We start from the raw sequence: 21,937 nt of genomic DNA, 5'->3' as shown, positions 1-21,937 counted from the left end.
TTCCATTTTTTTCTATTAAAATGGGTTGAAATCTATCGTTGCGGACCAGTCAGGACAACTTTGCGTCTAACCGTTAATACGGCGACACAGTGTTGCTCTAACGTACATGATGTGCTTGTTTGGGATAATGTTGCTTATGTTAAGAATAGAGTTTGTCCAAAAATGCATGTTTGCAGCCTTGGATGAGCTATTAGGTCAAAATTGAAGGCCTGTGTATCTAAAATGCAGGGAATGCTTGGAATGCATGCTTAAAATACATGAACCATTAGTTATTCATCTATCTGGTTAATTCTAAAGCTCGAATTCGACCCAATTTTGTTATCAAGTTAAGTCGACTGAAATTGGCTTTTCCATACAAAATCCGAATCGACTTCAAGCTCAGGTTAATTCCACTGATAATTTACAGAACAAACTGCATAAAATAGCAATAATCTCCCCATAAAATGCACAAACAATTATCGCCATTAAAGTTATCAGCTGAAAGAAATAATCATTTGTCTGTAAGATTTCTCAATTCTTGTTACACTTTCCATAGACCCATAATTATCATTTTATCAAATAACGAAATAAAAAAAAGAGATTGAAGACAAATGTAGATAGAAAAAAAAGAGAAATTTTCCTTTTAATTATAAGAAATGGATTTTCGTTCGAGATGCTTTATGTCTCAAATTAATTACAAATTGTATGTGTGCATCGAATAATAAAATTGAATCAGAGAGAGACACAAAAATGTCTACAAGAAGCAAAAGTGTGATAAGAATTTCGGAGGAAGAAAGCAATTTTCTATTTCTTTTTTGCTGTTTAACCACTTTAATTCCAACCGCTACATCCGTTAGAAAATCTTGGCATGGCATTTTGATATATCACTTTCATACAACAACACTTTTTTTCATATCTTCATATAATATAATATTACATGCCAAGTTTTTTAAATGTTTTTTTATTTTTATTTAAAGTGAAACTTGGTCAGATCCGAGAAATTAACAAAAAATATATATGAAACAATTAACATTAAATTCATATCTGTGCTTATTATACGATTTTTTTTCGCAAGTTAACTAAAAAAGAACAATAAATTTTTGTGTAAGGTACTGTTGTTTCCTCATCTCGGCTTTTATGTTCAAAAGAAAGAAGATAAGAAATTTTCGTCTGCGAAAAAAAATGTACAGTAGCATTAAAGCAAACGAGAAGATGAACAACAAAAAAGAGACGAACCCGAGCGACACTAATTAAGATGCCTTGATCACGGAACTTTGGGGGATCGGTCATCGAACTTTGGAGACTCTGTCACAAAACGTTGAAGGTTCGGTTAATCTCCTTTATTAACTCGCCCATTTTTGATAGCTATTTGTCCGTCAATTAAAATGCCTTCCATTTGATGGTACTTACCTATTTCCTTGACTGGGGTGCCTGAGGGTCCATTGTCATGTGTAGCGAAATATCTAAGACAGCTCTATCCTTCGAAACCTTCTGCCAATTCGAGATATTAAGGACCCTAGCGTTCTTTTTCAGCACATCCAATCCAGGTACTCTTCGGTCATTCTCGCGATCCCATTACATCCACAAACTCATCAGTTGTTGTTGCATTTGAAGTTATTTTCTAACTTCCTTGGCGAAGTAGCATGAGGGCCCATTCTTCGGAATCTGGATCTGTCTTTAAATAACTTCTTCCAGTTTCTAATTCCCAGCACTTTTGCATTGTTACTCACACAGTAATCCCATAAGCTCTTTGGTCATTCAACTCTTTGGATTTGAAGTTAATGAATGAAATTTAGCTGAGCCTTTAAAATTTTATGACGAAGTCTTTTGAGTTCCATAGCAGACCCTTCTTCATCTGTGTCGCTCGGGTAGCTAAATAGCCATTTTTCTTTGTGTCTTTAACAAGTACAAATCGTTAATTATCTTCGTTCAGTCCACCCAAAAAAAGTGAAAATATCATTAATGACAATGTACAGGAAGGAACGAAAAATTATTGAATCATCGATGAATTATTGAATGAACAAGTACGCAAAAATAAAAATAAGTAAAGAGCGACAATGTCTGGGATGTATGAAAAGTATGAACTACATCATGACTAAGCTGAATGATCATTAATAATCATTCAATGGAGTTGAGTTGAGGTGGATGTAAAGAAGAAGAAGAAAACTATAACTTTCATTTTCGTTTTCTTCTCGCACAATCCAGACGGTAGTCGCTTCACGTTCAATCAAAATTGTTTAAAGCTTCCAATGAATAGAAAATTGCTATTTTTTTATATATCGATGAATAGTAATGATGAATGACGATTTAACTGACTAGGTGGTGATCATCATTTACATTTTAACCACATTTTTATATTTATTTGTAATTTTAAAATAATATTGACAAGTTTATTGTAATCACATAATCCTTTAACTACCGTACTTACTTATTCCATTCATTCACTAGATGTGTAATTGATGGTAAATTATCTTTTATTAACTTATTTTAAATATTATGTAGCACAATAATTTATTACAGTTACAGTCGTTGTACGTTTTTTCATACCTTCATTATTGTTAATGACAATTTAACAGACTTGCAAAGAATATACAATTTCAATTATATTGATGAAAAACACATTTAAATGTTTCTTTTTTTATATTTTTAAGACATATCATTATCAAAGCTTTGATATGAAACAAGTAAGGATTCACTTTAATTATGATACATCATTAAATTTTTTGGAATATTTATTGCTGAAATTTGAAACTTAATGACATAACAATCTTTTGTTACAAAAAGTACTCCGTTTTTACAAAATATAGGCATAAATTTCATAAAAACGCCTTCACCTTCAGCTTCCTTATCCTTATGATTGTTTACATTATTCTAAATCTAAAAAAATTCATAGAATTATAAAATACTTAGATTTGTGTCATATAAAACTCTGAGCAACAAAACTATCCCGAAGAGCACAAGACGATTAATCGATCCATAATCCGGTTCTAGGTCGATGTGACTTTTGCATCCTTAAAAGGCAAATAGCATGCCCTCGGAAGATTAGTTATGATATATGAGCATGCTCGTGAGCGTATCGCTCACCATACTCTGCTCTTGGGTGTGTGCTCATTGCCTTCTTGGGCATGGTTCCGGTTTTAAACCGAATCCGTCACCAAGTCAGCGTCACTCCGGCTTGGGGCCGAATTTTTGATCGATTAACCGACTTGTGCTACTCGGGATTTCAATATCCTTCTTTAAATGTCAAATACAAGTTTATGAAATTGGTAACTAAATACCCCAATTTACTACTTCTTGGAAAATGTCACAAAAAAACTCCTGCCTAGTTTTGTTGCTAATATTGACACAAAATATTTATTTATAATATCGGATTAAATTACAGAACTTCAAATATTTTTTAAAAATCATTCAGAAATATATTCAAAGGTCCTTCAAAATATCGACAATTTGATCCTATGTATAATAACAAATATTGAATTTTATTTTATTGCTTGATTAAATTTTTAAAACCTACGCATGCCTATATTAATCCTAGTTGCATGGATACGATTTTAACAAGTTATGAGATATATTCCAATAATTTGATATTCTATTTTGGGAATTTTTTTTTTTAATGCTCTTCAACCATTCATGCATTAAGAAAGTGTGTTGTTAAATTATAATCGCTTTATGGATCTTTTGAATCAAAATTTATTTGAATCGCAATTGAAAGTCTTTCTATGTGGGCTACAGACAGAAATATCAATGAAGTAGTTTGGATTCAATTTTAAAAGTTGCTAAGAATTTTGTCAAGTAATTCGCTGACTGTACAGATCATTTGTGATTCATGATCTCCCTTAGTTTGCGTCTGATGCTAATTCTATAAATAGCAATCACTTTCCTAATACTGATGCCAAGTGCATTACCATTTCTATCGACTCATAATATTTCTTTTGAGTTCTTTTTATGTCCTCGTAATTGCTTGCCTTTTATAAAATCAGATTTAAAGACGAAAAAGTTGCAGTTCTAAGTAAGTCACGTGGACGGCCAAAGAACTCATGGAAAGCAGCTGTCGATCGAGATATTATTGCATTTGGAAAGTGGCAAACGGTAGCCAGAGATAGAGCTGGTTTTAGGCGACATCTGAGAGAGTTCATGGATCAAAACTGATCTGTACGGCCAGCGAAGCAAGCCGTACAGTAAGTAAGTCGCAGTTATATATAGATCCTCATAGAAGTCCGGGTAACCATTAAATTGAAATCTCCGCACCATGCTTGGTGGGGGCATTATTATAGTAACATACATTTTGATATATGTTTAATTAACTTTTCCAATTCCTTCATAATGAAAAACAACTTTTAAGGCAGGAATTTAGAAGAAAAAATGTAATTTAAATTAAAGTTACTTTCCTGTACTTATTTGAATTTGATTTGACTATTTTGTCACCAAACCAACGACTTTACTTCTAAAATTACATCTGAGCCGCATATCTCTAAAATAAAATTGAATAACATCTAGACTAATTTATAAATTGAATACATTTTACCTTTTTCTATAATAAACATTCTAGGTTATATTATTTTCCTTTCTGCATTTAAGTATTACATTTACTCCTCTCAAGTCGACCATCAACTACTTATTCTAACGATATCAGTCTAGATGTAAACATTGCAATTTACTTTTACAGTGAACAAGAAAATTTCTTTATGTACATTTAATAAATGATTGCATACCATATGAAATTCTGGTTTACTTTTATTTTCTTTTTCTTTTTAATCTAGCACAATGCGATTGCTATTGCATTTTTTTCTCGGTCTGAATCGGCGTTCATCTAAAAAAAAAAAATGCCAATGAAACTACTAGCATACTTTAAAATGGGACATTTATTAGCTTTGAATGCCAATGCTTACATTATAAACTATAATTTGAGATTAGACGATAGTTTAAGGCCATAATTATGACTGGTTGACTACCTCATTTTCACTTTATATCTGTAAATTGAAAATCATTGAAATTAAAAAGATTTGCGATATTTTTTTTTTCAAAACTTAATCATCACTTTTGGATGACATTTTTGTTGTCTTTGCGATTTTTTTATTTTTGCTAATTTTTTGAGATTTTTCATTTGATTTTTCTTCATTTTTTTCATACAAAACAAACTTGTGATTTTTTTTACAAGATTTCTTTTTGTGTTAATTAAGAGAAAATAAATATTTTTTTGGTGTGAAAAGTATAGGCATAGAATTAGAATCAGTTCTGTCGTTTGCTTGTCATGACTTAATAAATTATTAAAATAAATTAAATAAATAATATAAATTATTGAACAAAAATTCTTAAATATTGTTAAATCCCAGAGATAGATAAACAATAATAAAAATAAATTAAAGTAGTATTTAAATTAAATTATAATCAGTCATTGGTTTAAAGTTGAAAATAAGTAAAAAATAGACTCAATTAGTCGAGTATATTACAAAAAAATCGGATGAGAATCATTGAGGTATTCTATGTGTTGTCATCAAATAAATAAGTGTAAATTGTTTCCTATTAGTGCTGGCCTTTGTATGCTAAATTTTGTCCATCTTCTTGTGAACGTCCCCATCCACCTCCATGACCACCGGAAACGACAACTGTAAATAAATGGTTTTTTTGTTACGTTTACGATTGACATGCTCATACATACACAAAATTAATGTTTATGAGAATTAACCTTCATGAGCACTTTCATGATGGTGACTATGCGAAAGTAATTTCTTAATTCCGATAATCGATGCCAATGCGAGAGCCAATTTTGATACGATCAAGGCCTTTCCAGCGAGTAAAGCAAGAGCACCGAATGCAAGTGGAACGAGTGTACTACCGAGAAGTAATGGAATCATAATATAGTGACCATTCTTCTTATCCTTTCCACCAGCTCCTCCATGTCCACCACCAATACCTCCCTTGCGAGCTTCGTTGATTGATCGCTTCATTTCGTCAGCAGATGGGAATTTGACCTATGAAATGATGGAATATTGTTATATTAATTTATTATTAATGAAAAGTATATCAATCATTGAATTATTTTTTGTGGATGTCAGATGTTACCTTCAATGTATGGCTGTCGAAATATGAGAGTACTCTATCCATAATCATTTGATTAAGGGATTGTTCCTTATCATCAAGTGAGCGTGGTAATGAAGCTTCAATTTCTGGTTCTGATTTTGGTGGCGAGTGTTCCTCATCAGCCTTTTCACTAACGAATGTCACACCATCATAAATTTTCAAGTCACTATTTGAGCGTGCAATTCTATCAACAACTGTGTACAATTTCAACTTGAGACATGTTGAGAGATCTTGTGAGGCACATTCTTGATATGTCTTAAATAAATATTTAGCATCACCGAAATAAGACCGTGCTTGTTGCTGTTCGTCATCATGATGAGCAATGGCGGCTGAGACGATGCACAAGAATGTGATTGAGTAAATGAACTTCATTTTTTTATATAACTTAATTTATTATTTTTTTAAAGTATTCCTTTGAGAAATAAAATGTCACAAATAATGAAATTAATCCTAGTTGATTTCTGTACACAATTGCACTGCTGTTTATTTATTTTTAGCAAAATTATTTTATATTTTTTTAAAATTTAATATTTTTTTTTAAATTGATCTAGAACAACAGACGAATGAAACTAAACTGAAGTAATTTCGTTACAGTTTCAACATTATATATACGCTATCGTTACCATAATGCAATTTTTCATGCTGCAATAGAGGCATCCTTCATTCTCCCGCTTCTTTTTTTCATTTCTTTTTACTTTTTTTTTCTATCGCTAAGGTGGTGCATCAAATTAGCGCACTATAACATGCGAAAGTTATCTAATGTTAGTAATAGCATCATCTAACATCTTTTTCTTTCGTTTTCACTTGAATATCGTCTTGAATCTTTTGTTAGTACTAGTATAGTTATATCGTTCTATTCTATTACTTCGATACACGCAACTTAAATACTATGAAAGCTATTTCTAAGCAAAAAGAAATTTTCTCATGAAATCGTGAGCCTTCGAAAATATTAGGCGGTTGTATGCAACACGTAACCACATCCACCCATCCATTTAGTAAACAGCATGCTTACTTATCACTGGTAGTGATAACAAAATATCGAAATCTTTAGGTATGGTTGATAAGTTGTTGGATTTGGGTATGATGGAGCGCATTTGAGGTTATTTTGATTGGTTTAGGTTGACGTGCATGTTGTCAGGCATAGCTTATTGGCCATAGAGGTTTAAATTAGGGACAGTAGATCAAGGATAATACAGTGATTCAATAATTATGTTCAGGAACTTTAGAACTGTCGTAAGAATTCTCAAATTAGTTAAAATTCAATTTTTAGACTCTACACACCAGCCCCAAAGATTGATGTGTCTTGGTGATGGACATACCACAAATAGTCAACAATCATATCATCAATAAACCATGCTCTTCAAGTGAAATAGCAAATAACTTTTCTCTTAAACATTTACAAAAAAAAATTCTTATGAAATTTGAAAAGCAAGTTTTCTCTTTGTTCATGTTGTGAGCGTGAAAACACGATAAAGGTACGATACGATGAGTTAAAAACAGAATGCATTTCTTTTTATTTTCTATGCAATTGATACCAAATAGACCATCACTAATTATTTTAATCAGATAAGTGTTTCTATAGCATTAGAAGCAAATAGTAGTAAACGAAATAGATGAGATGATGGGTACGGCGATGAAAGTATTCAGTGTTTTTTTCTGAATAAGTAATAGCACATAAACGACACTTAATGTTTTACTTCCCATTTTTTTTTTCAATCTAACAACATAAATATTGTTCGTAAGACGCATTTGAGACAGGAAAATGCGATGATTAAAAGAACTTGTGTGACAATCAATTGCTGTTCTCATTCTCATGGGATTCATAGATAAATGTATGAATGGTTTATAGCTGTTGTCATGAATAATCCCGGTTTGCATAGATTACTTCTTCAGATCATTAATTTTTTTGACATCATTTAGTGATATGGAAATTGTGTCTGGGAATTGATTTCTTGGATGTGAATATTATAATTGAATGGTTGAGGAAGGTCCAGAATTCATGGAGAGAACCGGTTGACAGAGATGGTATTGCATATGGTATTGGTAATCGGCAGACGGAAGTCAGTGATAGAACCAACTTTAAGATACGTCTAAGTTAGGTCATGGATCGTAATTGATCTGTACGACCATCTAAGTAGGTAAGAACTTGAGCTTAGGGACTCATACTACCATGCCATCTGACAACTTCTCACTCAGCCCGTCCCACAAAACTCTTAAAACAATTTATGGTTTTTAAAATGACTTTAAACTAGTTCTTTTACTAACCTATCCAATAACTGGATCTGCATTAAAAAATTTCATCATAAAAAAAAGTATTCTAATTTGCGTCATATAGGAAACATCCAATTAAACTTATTAAAACGGCGCAGAGTCCAATAACGAAATAAAGATAGCAGTTAATATATTCAATTAAGTAATTTTACCATAACATGTGGAACGTCAATGATAACAAAAAAAATTAATGCTAATATTATGTTAACTATTTGACATATTGCTAACAACAAAAGAAAATTGCGTCATATACTCAAGCTGTTACACGATATAGTACATCTCGTTCATGAAGCTATTTTTGAAGAATGTAACTGGATTGGTGATTCTATTATGTCTACTTGTGGCATGGTGAAAAGGTTTACGAAAGATTTTTAGACAAGACGCTTGTTCCTGAAAGGGACATGGCATACAGAAGGCGAACAATTCGGCATGACTAAGATTTTTCAATCCCGGGGCTAAGCTGTACCGAATTCAATGGTCGATTCCGGGACTATCAACGATTGAGTCTTGGGTTAGGAAGCTCTAAACATGGTGACTCTGATAAAGGCCCGTATTTGGGAAAAATCGGGAGTTACGCCAGAATTTTCACAATTTATATGCCAAGTGCCTTCTAAGATTCATTCAACCATGAAAAAATGGAGTCATAAAGCTAAGCTATGAGTTAAATTTAAGAATGATATGGGAATGATACTTTTTAATCCCTTAGTAACAGCAAAGCATTAAAGTCGTGTAAACAGCGCTCAATGTAACTTAATAAATTTCTTTTAATTATCCTCTACATCTAAACCGATGTACGTATGAGCTATTAATGGCTTTTATCATCATTGCTATCTGCTTCAGTTTTTGAATGGAAGGAACCAAAAATGATCAACTACACAATTGGGGTGATAACAATTTTTTTGGAAATGTTTACTCATTTCATTGACTTGTTTGTCTACACTCACCACATAGTACATTATATGTTTATTTGACATAAATGGTTGACAACTTCCTATATACGGATTCGATTTACATTATTTCAATATTTGCTTAACGAAGTGAAGCATGTTAAACTCTGGCACATGATTGTGGCTTGTTTTTTATTCTATCGGCTTTTTTCTAGATGAAAAGAAGAATTCGTGGAAATTTTCACACCAAATTTTGGCTCATTTTAATGCAAAGTCTTTTTCTGCTTCTTATTATTTTGAACACGAGTCTTTTGGGGACAATCCATTAATGATGTTATAGAAGTGAAGTGTAACTTTTTATTTTTAGGGGCACATCAAGGTGGAAAGCCTCGACCGAAACCGCTCATGGAATAGGGTTCTTTGATTTCTATAACTTTTTTGGCGAAAAACGGACTTGCCGTAGCACTCAGGCTGCCCACCACTGAATCACTCAATAACGAACTATTCTTAAAAATGTATAATAAAATTCTCGGAATTTCTTTGGTTTAAATCTCATTTAAGGTTGGAAGGGGGCATCCAGAACATAATAAGTGAACGGTCCCTTGACAACAAAGATCTTATTCCTTTGTAAATATTCGTAGAATTTTTTTTGCTCCCTTTATGCGCACATGTAAGATTAAAACAGGACTTATAAGAATTTTTTCATGTTTACAAATTTTTTATTCTAATAATGTATCGGATTATAGACGTATGTTCTTGAAAATTTAGCTTTTGGGGGTGGTTTTTGATGTATAAGAAAGTAAACAATGTTTGATGTTGAATTTGATACAATATTTGTTGATCAAAAAGGTTTAACAGCAAAAGAGACTTCAAAAATGAATTGTTGTTTAAATAGAAAGCATTTAAAGGAATAGAGTAATTTTGTGACATCAAACAAAGCTTTAGTTTGAAATTTGTACCTTTAAAAAATGAAACTTGTCTATTTTGAGTTAGGAAATGTCAAAAATCTCAATTCATGCCTGTCAAAGCAATTTATTTCCGAGAAATTGATACTTTTGTGAATAAAAAATCAAGAACATGGACATAACCATGATTCCTCAACTTTTATTGCTAAGTGATATATTTGCCTACTAAAAAGAAGTCAATGTGGGCACATAAAAATATACGAGTTTCTAAACAAACAATATAACTTAATACTTCGTTGTAGAAACATATATTTAGAGGAAAAAAGGATACGTAAACTTTTGACTTTTTTATGTAACCCAAAAAATGAATTTTTTTAATAATTTAATCCTTGTTCATGAAAATATTTTCATGACAACTAAATGGAAATATGTCCTTTATTGAAAATGAGAAAATAACCGTATTTGACCTTTTCTTGTTTTTTGTTCAAAATTTTGTATAAGCTATGGAGCACATATGGAGCTTTCTTACTCTATCTTACAATATAATGTTAGATACAAATCAAATTTGCTAGATAGAATGTTGTAATAAACTGACCAATTTAGTAACAACCAAAATACTGTATAAATTATAAATTTACCAAACCCAAATTTTCAGCTTTAATATCCTTATAAAATTATTCAATTTACATTAAAGATTGAAGAAAATCAAAAAAGAAGTTTAAAAACCAATAATTTAATTTTATATTTTTTGAATAATTCCACATCAGATTTCGTATCGTCTTCAAATTATTCATCCATAATGCTTCTAAATTTAATGTAATCTTACATACATGCTTAATGTTTATTTATACTTAATCCTCATATCGATAAATTTGTCAGCAATTTATATATTCTCGTCGTTTATGCAAACATGCTGATGAAGAAGATAACTAAACAAAATATAGAATACATATTGAGGTTCATATGTGATAGAAAATCGATGGCATATTGCAACCCTGAATGCAGACAATTAGGATTTAAGTAATGGTTTCTGATGTTGAATCCAAGACTCTTGAGATTTGAAGAGACCGAGACATTAGAAAATTCTCTTGTAGTCCCAGTTTCGGTCTCTTTCTCGGTTTGGATCTCGTGTAGATGTCTATACATTAATACTTACTTACTGCAGCCATCTTCCATGTGGAGCTTACTTTGTTTACTTCCTTGACGAAGGCGCACGAGGACCCATTGCCGCTTTTTCAGTTCGTCGGAAGCTGTTGGTTCTGTCACCTAGTTTGTACAAATTCAATTATCTATACCGAAACTTCAGAAACACTGAAGATTCTATGAGAAAATTGGTAGTCTTAATTTCTAAAATCTGAATATTTCCCAAATATTTCCTTCTTATAAAACAAATTTCTAAAGAAAATATGGAATTCTGATTCTCAGCCGACCAACTAAGTTAATTGATCCAAAGTCCGCCGCTGAAACGGATTTAAACTAAGTCCAGCATCATGTCAGAAATATTCCGGCTTGAGGCCAGATTTGAACCATATCCGGTACCAAGTCAGAGTCGGGTTATTCTAAGGTTATGGTTGAATTACTTGTGCTATTCGGGTATGCATATTGTGGTTATATGAATAGTTTGTGATTGTAATAATTTCTGATTTCAATCTTCATAAGCTGAGCTTATTTTATCAATATTGTTGGCACAATTCTGTTATCTTGATCATTGACAGGTTTAATTGAACGAGCCTTATCTCATTTAAAGCTTGTATGGAGATCAAATTATTGTAATAAGGATCAATATTGATTGAATATTATCTGAAATTAAACAAATATCTAGATCGAAAAAAATTAAAGTTCTTCATATAAACCTAAAATTATGACCATAATTATGAATAGCTAATTATCATGCTCACGTTTCGAATTAACTAAATTATCCATATCAAAATTCCGAAGCGAAAGTTTTCAAATTGAATGAAACTAATTTTTGAATGACTTTATTATGTTCTTTAATATTGAGCTGATAATAATAGGTTGAACTGAAATAAAAAGCAATAATTTAATACAACACGGCAATTTATCACATTTCAATAAATTCGAAAATGAAAGTTGTAAAAAATCTTTAATTTCATCGTGCTGCTTCTTCACATTGTCTTTTTGTTGGATCATTTGGAAGTAGCGATTTAAAATTTGTAATATCGATTCAATAAACCACTAAGTATGTAGAGAGTATTATCAATTTTTTTGTAAAACAAAAGAGACTTGCATATAGGAACTTTCACGATACGCTCATTGATTTTGGCTATTTTCCAATTTGTTGCTTATTGAAATTATCTGTGTTAAGCCAAAGAAGGTATGTATTTTGCTGGAAATAATACAGATTACACATTGAATCAATTCATTGAAGTGCAAATTCATTATATCTTTATGGAATTGAAGTGTGAAGAAATTTTAGCTTTTTTTTTATATTCTTTGATTAGTTTTTATCTTGAAGCTGTGAAGTTAAGGTGTAAGAAGAGAAGTACTAATTATATTTGACCAAAAATTTACTTCAAAATTTATTGTTTTTTATTGCTTATTCATAATTAGTGAATCTTTGTGGTCCTTTTGAATTTGTTAAAATTTTGCAGCCACAAAAAAAAGTGTGAAATGCAAAAAAATTATGGTAATTTTTAATAATCTACAAAATAAAGCGCAACATAGCTAATTCATTGTCATAACAGCTGTCAAACTTGTATAAAACAACGATACAGCAAAACTTTTTCATCATTTACGATGATGAATCTGTGACAGTATTTTGAACCTGAGATGAAATAATGTTTGTACTTAGGTTATTGATCTATGTGAAGCATTGAAGAAAGATTTTAACATAATTATTGAGGTATATGACATTAATACTCAGTTTCAAAGTTGTTTACTTACTTAAATAATATTTGCATAATTTATTAGTATGGATATGTTTCATATTAATAATGTAGGAGTACATAGTTGACACAGAAGTATGTTGCAAAAGAGATAATTCATTCAAAACTTCAATTTGGGATTCGAAAGAATATGCAAAAAGTTAAAGTTATCTTAAACAGTAATTTTGCATTTGGTATTAGAGATTGACAAGAGTTGGCCAAAGATAGGGACAGTTGCAGGTGTTACTGAGGGAGACCATGGATCTCAATTAATCAGCACGGCCAGTGATATAAGTAAGTAAATTTCTTAAGTGGCACAGAACAATCTTTAACGGTCAATTTGCAAAAATGTTTAAATTTCCTACATCGTGTTTTTGAACAAGCTTGCACTTCTTTAAAATCAACAGACTCAAACTTATGTAGCATCATATATTCGCTGGAGCTTGAAAACAGCTAAAATTTTATATATAAAAATTTCTAAAAATAAATATTCTTTGAACACTCGTTTAAAAAGGAATTTTTAGATTTTTTTGACCAATTCCCAATTCCCAGTGCAATACTATCACGATCGACAGAGCTGTCGAAGCTCTTCTTTTAGTGATATCTTATGCGGCATACGGTATCCAGCCAGAAGCAATCATTTATTACTTACTTATTTACTTTGCTGGTTGGATAGATTTTAAATTGTGATCTATGACCTTCAATGCATGTACTCTGAAGCTAACTCTTTTGTTTGCTACTGCCTGTCAATTCCCATTTTCAAGTGCATTTCTGATGCATGCATTTTTTGATTGCTCACGTGATCTCTTCTCATATAACAAGTCAAACTTAAAGACCTTACTTAATGAAGCTCTTACAATTCTTTTCAATGATCTTTTTTAATAGTTGGGGTTAAGATTTTTTGTCAAGTCAAAGAATAATCACCTAAACAAGCAAACAAGCAAAAAGTGTGCTTTCGAATGCTTGTTCACCTTAAATTTATTAGATGAGCGTACTCATAAGCATTACTCTGCTCTCAAGAGCTAGTGAACATTTTTGTCATAAAGAATTTGTGACTGAAAAACAGATTATCGCGCTACATAATAAGTAAATGACCCCATATGAAATTCTGCAGATAATAGCTCAAATAACAAACAAAGCATGCATTTAAAAGCTTCAGATACGACCTGACCTATATTTTTCTTGACAATTCTTTTAAAATTTAGCACAATGAAAAACATTAATGCTTTTGATGAATTGCTAACAGCAATTTCCATATAAAAAACTAGAATTTCACTAAAAGATGTCAAGAACAATTTCCTGAGAAAATTCTCACAGAAGTGAAACAATAAAAAAAGAATAAATTAAGAGTCTGACAGTTTATTCAAGGATTAAATCATGAACCTTCCGAGAAAATTCTTGCAGCTATTTTGCATCTTTAATCTGCGATTAAATGAACCATTGCGGATGTTTTGTGTTGAATATTTAATGAAAAGCTTTTAAAGGTGAAAACATATTTATAGAATCAATTCAATTAACAATTGAAGATTTAATTTTATTTACAATTAGAATTCAAATGAGCATGAAAAAGTAGAAAAATTGTTCATTAGCATAAAATTAAAATTAACAGCCAACGGCTAAAAGCTTCCTCTGAATTGCTATCGATAGAGCAAGAAGAAAGCTTTTTAAGTAAGCTTGAAAATTAAATTTTCATGCTTTAAACGTTCATCGAATACAAAAATTAAAACTGGCGTTGAGTGAAAACAAACTTAATGAGAGTCTATAACGATTTGTGGGAATTGAAATTGAATTTCTTTGTGGTTTCAGAAAATATATTATTTTGCCATCATTAAGAACTTAATATTGAATCATTTAGTAAAATAATTTGAAATAAATGCGTACTCTTTTCTTCCATTTCCTATTCCACTGTCATTATTATTTCGGATGGAAGTTAAAAGTCTTTTTTTTGAAATCGAAAGTAAATCGTAATGATTGATGTGAGGCCAAACGATATTCATTAAGTAAATTTTAAAAGAAAAGATGAAGAAATCACGCAAAACAAAATTATCGATAATCAGAATTGAATGATGTCAAGATAAATTGCTTTAATTAAAGGTATTAAGCTTTTAACGGAAATACGTGATTTGAATTTTTTATGTCAACATTGTTTTAAAATTTATTTTTTTGAGAGAAGCTTTACCGTTATAAAGTGAAATGAATTGTTTTAATGCTGTTGAGCTTTGAGTAAGTGTCAGTTTGCATTTTTGCAAATAGTATTTATTGTTCGTTTCTGGTATTCTTTTTCTGGTAAGAGGAACGAATACTGACAAATTTTGAATCAATTGAGAGTTTTAGGATTTTTTTCTAATTGAGGATTTAAACGATCCGACTGCCTTAGATTCGTGAAAAAAAATTTAAAACTTTATTAAAAATTAAGTTGCCAATGCCAGTGATCAAATAACACGCTGTTGCAGAATTCAACATAAATAGTCAAGTTTTTGATGAATCCAAAACAATTAGTACGTTGTAGCTAAGCTCAGATCAATCTCGAGCAATAAAAAACCATTAATCGATGAAAAATCCAACGTCAGATCGCCGTGACACTAAGTTAATGCCGGATTTAAACCGACGCCAGAGTGATGCCGACCTGGAACTGGATTTTAGATCGATTTAGGTTGACTGACTCTGGATAACATTTTTGCAGAATTCAACACAGTTCAGCTTCTCTTACAATACTAATTAAAAGCTATGCCAAATGTTTTGAAGAATTACGCCCGGCTGTTATGGGCAATATCAAAACTACCAGTTCAATGTTGATTCTAATTAACTGTTACTTTTGTTCTCTTCGATAAAACTATACTTAGCTGTCTCTAAATATCATATTAAAAAATGTCATATTAATCATTCTAGCAGCTTGCAACTGTAGTTTTTAGGCATGACTAATTTTAGCGTCAGAGACTAGTTTACATGCTTCAAAACAGTAAAGATCATAAAATGATAATTATAAGCTCTTTCTTCGCAATATTAGTTAAGTCGTTCATAGCGGTAATTGACTCATTAGGATTTTAACAGAATTTTAGAATATATCATCATACTCAACCGTAACATCATTAACTTTGACCGTTTTACAATCAGCACATGAATTGCAAACATGCGTTAAGTATGCTTTGTTGGTCGTACAGATCAGCTGTGATTCACGGCCTCTCTAAGATGACGTATAAAACTGGCTCTATCGCTGGCTGCCCTTTCCAAATTCCAAGTGCTACATTGTCTCTATCAACAGCCTACTTCCAAGATTTCTTTGGCCGTTAGATATACATCAAATGAATTATGGCTGAATACCTTTTGCAGAACTTTGACTTATTTATTGGGTAATATTTCAAAATAAAACTTATCTTTTCTTCGTTTTCAATTTCTTTTGAAATGTTTTCCGTTTTTATGGGTAGCTTAACTTATTCTCAAGATCATGACTTGATTGATTGATTGATAAGGAAAGTTTGAGGTATCCATGAGTGGTATAGGTTACTGAAGAATCAATTTTCTTCGAATTTGTATTTTCCTTTTTGAATATTTTATGCTTTTAAATGGGGATAGTTTGGAAATTAGGTAACGCTCAGTGGAAGGAAGGGGCAATTTTGCTACGGAATCTAAACCACATGGCCTTTGTGATGCTGGAATGGTGACCGATTTAAACCGAATCTGTCGTCAAGTCTGATTCACATCGATCTGGAGTCAGATTTTTGATCGACTAACTTATTTGTATATAGACGCTCATAGGAATTCCCAGTATTTAAGGTGACAATAACAGACTTTGTGGATGGTAAGAGATCTCGAGGAAGACCAATGAATTACGAGATTAGATATGCAGAAAAGGACGTTTAGGCCTCAATATTCTGAATTAGCAGAAAGTCTCGACAGATAGAGTCGACTTTAGACGTTCTCTCTGCGCGACAATAGACACAAGTGCGCCCCACTGAAGAAAGTAAGTAAACAACTGATTTTTGCTATTCGAAAATCTTACATGCACTTGATTTATGTCACTAGCGACATGTGTCTAATATTTGCATCTTGCACGGATGAGTAATGTCCATATATAACCGCAAACAATATATAAATAAACCACTAAAACCACAATTTTAATAGTAAAACTCATTGGATGTCATTATTATGCAAATTAAATTTCAATATTCTTTGTAATTTATTACAATGCTCACCTATAGATGGTTACGGACAATACTTTTAAGCCACTTTCACATTAATATAATAATAAATTCTAATTTCAGTAGTTTGTATACAAAACACAAAAGGCAATCAAAATAAATTGATCTCTTAGCGATCTTCTGCTTCATCATTCCATTGAATATCGTAACAATTACTGAAAAAAAAGCAAATAAGTTGGAATGAAATGTGAAATGTTTGTTATTATGCTGTCCATCAGGAGAAGTTTTTTTATAATACACCTCATTATGGATCACAGTCAGTCATGATGAGGTAGCAAATCATAAAAAAAATCTCTTTTGATGACTTTCATTTCGTCCGAAAGGAAATAATCAACGCACAAAATAAAAAAGAGTGAAAATTTTTTATTCACTTGAATGCCTTTTTTGATCTTGATTCCTCTTTCACTTCTTATTACCTTTGGGGCAGTTGTGGGCAACCTTTGAGTTTTGTTTGGGGTGTACCAGAGTGGACAATAATACGTTAGAAATTGTCATTAACTTGCCATTACATAGTCCATTCGGTATGGCATTTCCAAAACATTTTGACAGCACTCTAGTGTGCCGCAACACAAAGCCTGACCACAACTGATTTATACAATGACTTTTAATGTTGTTATATATCTTGGACCTCATAAATTTTAATGCATTGGTATTTTATTTTCATTAATTTCTTTTTTTGATCGTACATTCATAAAAATGATGATATGAAGTGAAGAAAGTGGAAATGTAAAACATGTGTAACGATTCGAATGGGCTAAGACAATTTAACATGTAATTTTATATTTTCTTTCTTTTCTCTTTATTATTTTTATTACTATTATTTTTTGAAGTCCAGTGATCTCGTAACCTAATTATTACCTCCTCCGGTAATCGTATTTAAACGCACAACACGTGTGTAATTGATGTCTCTCTACCAGCTTGAATATATAAGAAGCGAAATCAGTTATAATTTTTATAGTTTTTTAAATTGAAAATATCGCTTTTGGGTGGAATCTGGAATGTATGTTGATGCCCTGAAATTTAAATAATGACTGACTATAATTTGATAATTATAAAAAAAATTAAAAAGCTCATGTAATTTTTTTTTAATTCATCTTTTCTCAATTATATTTTTTTATTAAAAATCGTTTAACATAAAAAAAGTGAAGAAAAAGAAGAAGTAAGAAGAAGGCAAGAAATTAACAACAAAGATTAAACGCGTAATTTCTTAATGAATGAGATGGAAATTAGTTATAATATAGTTATGGAAAAAATATAGTTATAGACAGCATATGTTATAGATATAGAGAGAGTGTTATGAACATTATTACAATAAGCTTATTTTTTTTGATTATTCTCACACTTGCTAGGCTGCTTATTCTTTTGTTGAAGTAATTCTATAGTTAGTAAAGATGTGGAAAAATTTCACAGTTTTTCTTTGTACAAAACAACAAATTAAATTGTGAATTGTAAAGGTTAAGAATATGAGAAAGAATAGGAAAAATTGAATAAAGTTAAAGAAGTAAAAGAGTCATGGAAGTAATTGGAAAGCAAAGAAAGTAAGTGAGATGGAGAGTTATAGAGAATATTGCGACTCAACAGTATTGAGAAATGTTAAAAATTACTTTTAAGTACATGTTCATGATTGTCTCTAAAGGGAAAGTGTGTATGCAAAGTGAATGTAATCGTGTAACAGAAGTTTAGAAAGGAAAAATCTTTAGAAATTTGGGAAATGTTAAAAGAGGTACAGTTTTACCGTTTAAGTGCTATTGAGGCTAGAGACTATTGATTATTAAGTGGAAAAGTTATGGTTATCAGCTAGGCACATCTCCTAGTCCTTTCATTTGTCTTTGCGATTTTTAACAATATAATTGGGATGATTAGTTGCAAGCAATTGTCGTCGTTGTGTTTTCTTTTCTCTGAGAGATTCAAAAAAATAAATTAACAAAAAATAAATAATTCAAAATAAATAAAATTTTTGTTTAACACAATTGTAGATTAAAATTAGAAAAATCCTCGTTCCATTTCGTGAGGATTTATTATCGTCGTGGGTGAATTCGTTAAGACCATCAATCGTGAGCAGAGAGTCAGTTCCTTCCAATATGGAATTACTATGTCGAATAATCTTCGTCTTCTTATAAATTATTGGTAACGATTAGAGAGCAAATTGATTAATCAATTTAAGCTTTTTGTGCTTTGTATGCCAAATCTTGGGCATCGTATGATCGTCCCCAGCCATGTCCGCTTGATGCACCAGCACCAGCATAACTTGAGGAATCAGCTCCGGCGAATCCGCTTGAGAATGAGTCTCCATGACTTGATGTTGAGTGACTTGATGTGTGATGTGGGTGTGCGACTACCTCATATGTGACATGTTTTTCTTGTGAGAGAAGCTTTTTGAGTCCGATGACGGCTGACAAGACCAAAGCAATTTTACCGATGAGAAGAGCTTTGCCAGCAATCAATGCAATAGCTCCGAGGATGAGTGGAAGAAGTGCGGCACCTTTCAATGCGACGAGCATGAGGAGTGGTCCCAACAATTTAGCGGCCTTCTTTTTCTTGCCACGTGATTCAGATTTGCCTTCTTCATCACCGAAAACACTTTCTGAGACATCTTCAAGGGCACGTCCAGTTGATGAGACAGCATTAACGATATCAGTTCCCTTAAGTTCAACTTTAATTGTGTGTGATGTAAGGAAGCTTTGAACACGATTAAGGATCAATGATTCGATTGACTCGTCACTGTTGATTGAGCGTGGTGCACCTTCTGATCCGGGAACTTTGACAACTGTAACGCCTTCGCTCAATGAGAATTGATCACGAGCATCAACCATTTTATCCACAAATGACAAGAACTTATATTTGACACATGATACTGAATCCTTTCGTAAACAGTCAGTGTAAATTGAATCCATTAAATCGTTATCTGAACCGACAGCATTACGTGAATGTCCGCGCGTCTCCTCAGCAGGGAGGGCTGAGACTGTCACCAATAAGCACAATAATCCAACAATTTTATGATTCATTTTTAAATTATTATTTTTTTTTCTAATTTTTTTAAAATTATATTTTTTGATTTTTTTGAGATATTTCCTTTTATCAAGCACTCAAATTTTTTATATTATTTGGTTTGTTCACTTTATGCACTTTTCTTCCGCGTCTCTTCACAAGTTCAAGGATGAATATGTTATGATTTGCAGAATGTTCAAACAATTTATATATATACGGTCGCTGATATGTCTGGAGAAATGTAGCTATTGCTACAAATTTCCCCTTCCCCGACATTCTCTCCGAATAATAATATTTTTTTTTTTTAATGTAATATAAAAAAAAATTGTATTTTTAAGTCCAATTTCTTTCAATATGCTTTAATACTTACGGTGTGTGCTGGAAATTCATTCTTTTTTTTGCTTTTTCTTCTTCATGAAACTCATTGAAATACACAAAAAAAGTTATGACTGTATTTGTATATACATTATTTTTCTTCTTGAAAAACGAAAAATCTTCTTTCGTACCTTTACATATGCAATGAAAAAAGACGAATCTCTTGCGCGCAATCTTTCGCGGTTTTTCAATAAAAAAACATCAGCTTTACCTCTAACTAAGTAAGTACTGCCGTTTTGTTGGCTGTTTTCAAAAAATATAGCAGTAATTGTAATAAAAAAACTATGAATGAGTAATGAAAATAATAAGAAAAAGAGTCAGTCTTTAAAAATTCTCTTTGCTTTTTCTTCTCCACCAATTGTTGTATAGTTAGTTCGTCCATACATACACATAAACAATAATCCGCTTGATAGCCGCAATATATCAAAAAATAATATTATAATTTCTTCAAAAGTGTATCATATGTAGACAAACGATAGAGAGGTGCTGTCAAAAAAAAAGGCAAGTGGGCAAAAAAAAGGCATATCAGGTTTATCTATTGCCCGAAATTAATTCAATGTAGCTTATACTAACAGCAAGTTCATGAAGAAATAAAAAAGGTTGTAAGTAGATGATAGGGAAAAGAGAAACAAGATTTAAATGTCAGTATCAAGTTGAGGTTTTTCAAGATCAAAAAATCGAAATTAAGAAAAAGTGTAAAATAAGAAGAGAAAAATTTACGGGTAAAAGTCACTTATTGGTTTCGGAAAGTTTTAATGACAATGAAAGGATTGGCTGAATAAGGCGCATGGAAAGCATTAACTTCATTCACAATTGTGAGTTCAAATGGTAGAGACATTAGATTTAACATTTATAAGTTTAAGTAAGAGGGAAATACAGCAGAGAAAGTGGAGGATATTGAAGCTATTAATAGTTCATCGGAATGTACTTGCCGTAGAAATGACTGAAGTTTCAGCTCAAGTTGAATCAACTGTAGTCTGAGGTCGGACTTCATCGAATTTGGCTTGGATTCAGAATCCCGCTGACCTGGTCCAGATTTTGACCCATTTTCTTTCCGGAGTGTCTATATGATTTCCATAGAGTTCGTTGGATTTGCTACAGCAGTCCAGGCTTTTAAAGAGAACTAAATAGAAATGTTAAAAGTTCATGATCAATTGGATCAAAGTTGAAATGTCAATGTTTAATGTAAGAGAGTAACATTGATTCGCCGACCATCACTAGCAGTCTTTCTAGTACATATAGATATAGAATGCTTAACATAAAACAGCAGCATTAACTCGTCGAGAGTCAGAAGCATAGACTGTCTATCTGGGACTTAGATGTATAGAATGCTTAGAGGCCGAAAGCAAAACCCAGATGGATAGAGT

General features: G+C 31.6%; 2 protein-coding genes across 2 annotated transcripts; both read right to left on the bottom strand.

The window, feature by feature from the left end:
• Positions 1 to 5,502: 5,502 nt before the first annotated feature.
• Osi8 (Osiris 8) lies at positions 5,503 to 6,432 on the bottom strand. The gene is made up of 3 exons (XM_070651592.1): positions 6,043 to 6,432; positions 5,666 to 5,951; positions 5,503 to 5,585 (listed from the first exon to the last, which is right to left on the bottom strand). Exons 1-3 carry the CDS (start codon positions 6,430 to 6,432, stop codon positions 5,503 to 5,505), a joined length of 759 nt encoding a protein of 252 aa, XP_070507693.1.
• Positions 6,433 to 18,433: 12,001 nt separating this feature from the next.
• LOC139099233 (uncharacterized) lies at positions 18,434 to 20,346 on the bottom strand. The gene has a single exon (XM_070651643.1). The coding sequence runs from the start codon at positions 20,210 to 20,212 to the stop codon at positions 19,367 to 19,369; it is 846 nt and encodes a 281-aa protein (XP_070507744.1). The 5' UTR covers positions 20,213 to 20,346; the 3' UTR covers positions 18,434 to 19,366.
• Between the last annotated feature and the right edge of the window lie 1,591 nt (positions 20,347 to 21,937).

The sequence above is a fragment of the Chironomus tepperi genome, unplaced genomic scaffold, assembly GCF_022539635.2.
Source record: "Chironomus tepperi strain 1889 unplaced genomic scaffold, CSIRO-AGI_Ctep_v1 contig_465, whole genome shotgun sequence".
Taxonomy (NCBI): Eukaryota; Metazoa; Arthropoda; class Insecta; order Diptera; family Chironomidae; genus Chironomus; species Chironomus tepperi.
The sequence above is the reverse complement of the archived record's forward strand: the minus strand, read 5'-3'. Positions and strand labels throughout refer to the sequence as shown.

What these genes read in the sequence shown, in the direction of transcription:
- Osi8 (XM_070651592.1), bottom strand. Translation starts at nt 6,432, where the DNA reads ATGAAGTTCATTTACTCAATCACATTCTTGTGCATCGTCTCAGCCGCC. An exon ending in TCGACAGCCATACATTGAAG is followed by an intron (nt 5,952 to 6,042) that starts GTAACATCTGAC and finishes ATCATTTCATAG; the next exon opens with GTCAAATTCCCATCTGCTGA. An exon ending in TCATGAAAGTGCTCATGAAG is followed by an intron (nt 5,586 to 5,665) that starts GTTAATTCTCAT and finishes ATTTATTTACAG; the next exon opens with TTGTCGTTTCCGGTGGTCAT.
- LOC139099233 (XM_070651643.1), bottom strand. Translation starts at nt 20,212, where the DNA reads ATGAATCATAAAATTGTTGGATTATTGTGCTTATTGGTGACAGTCTCA.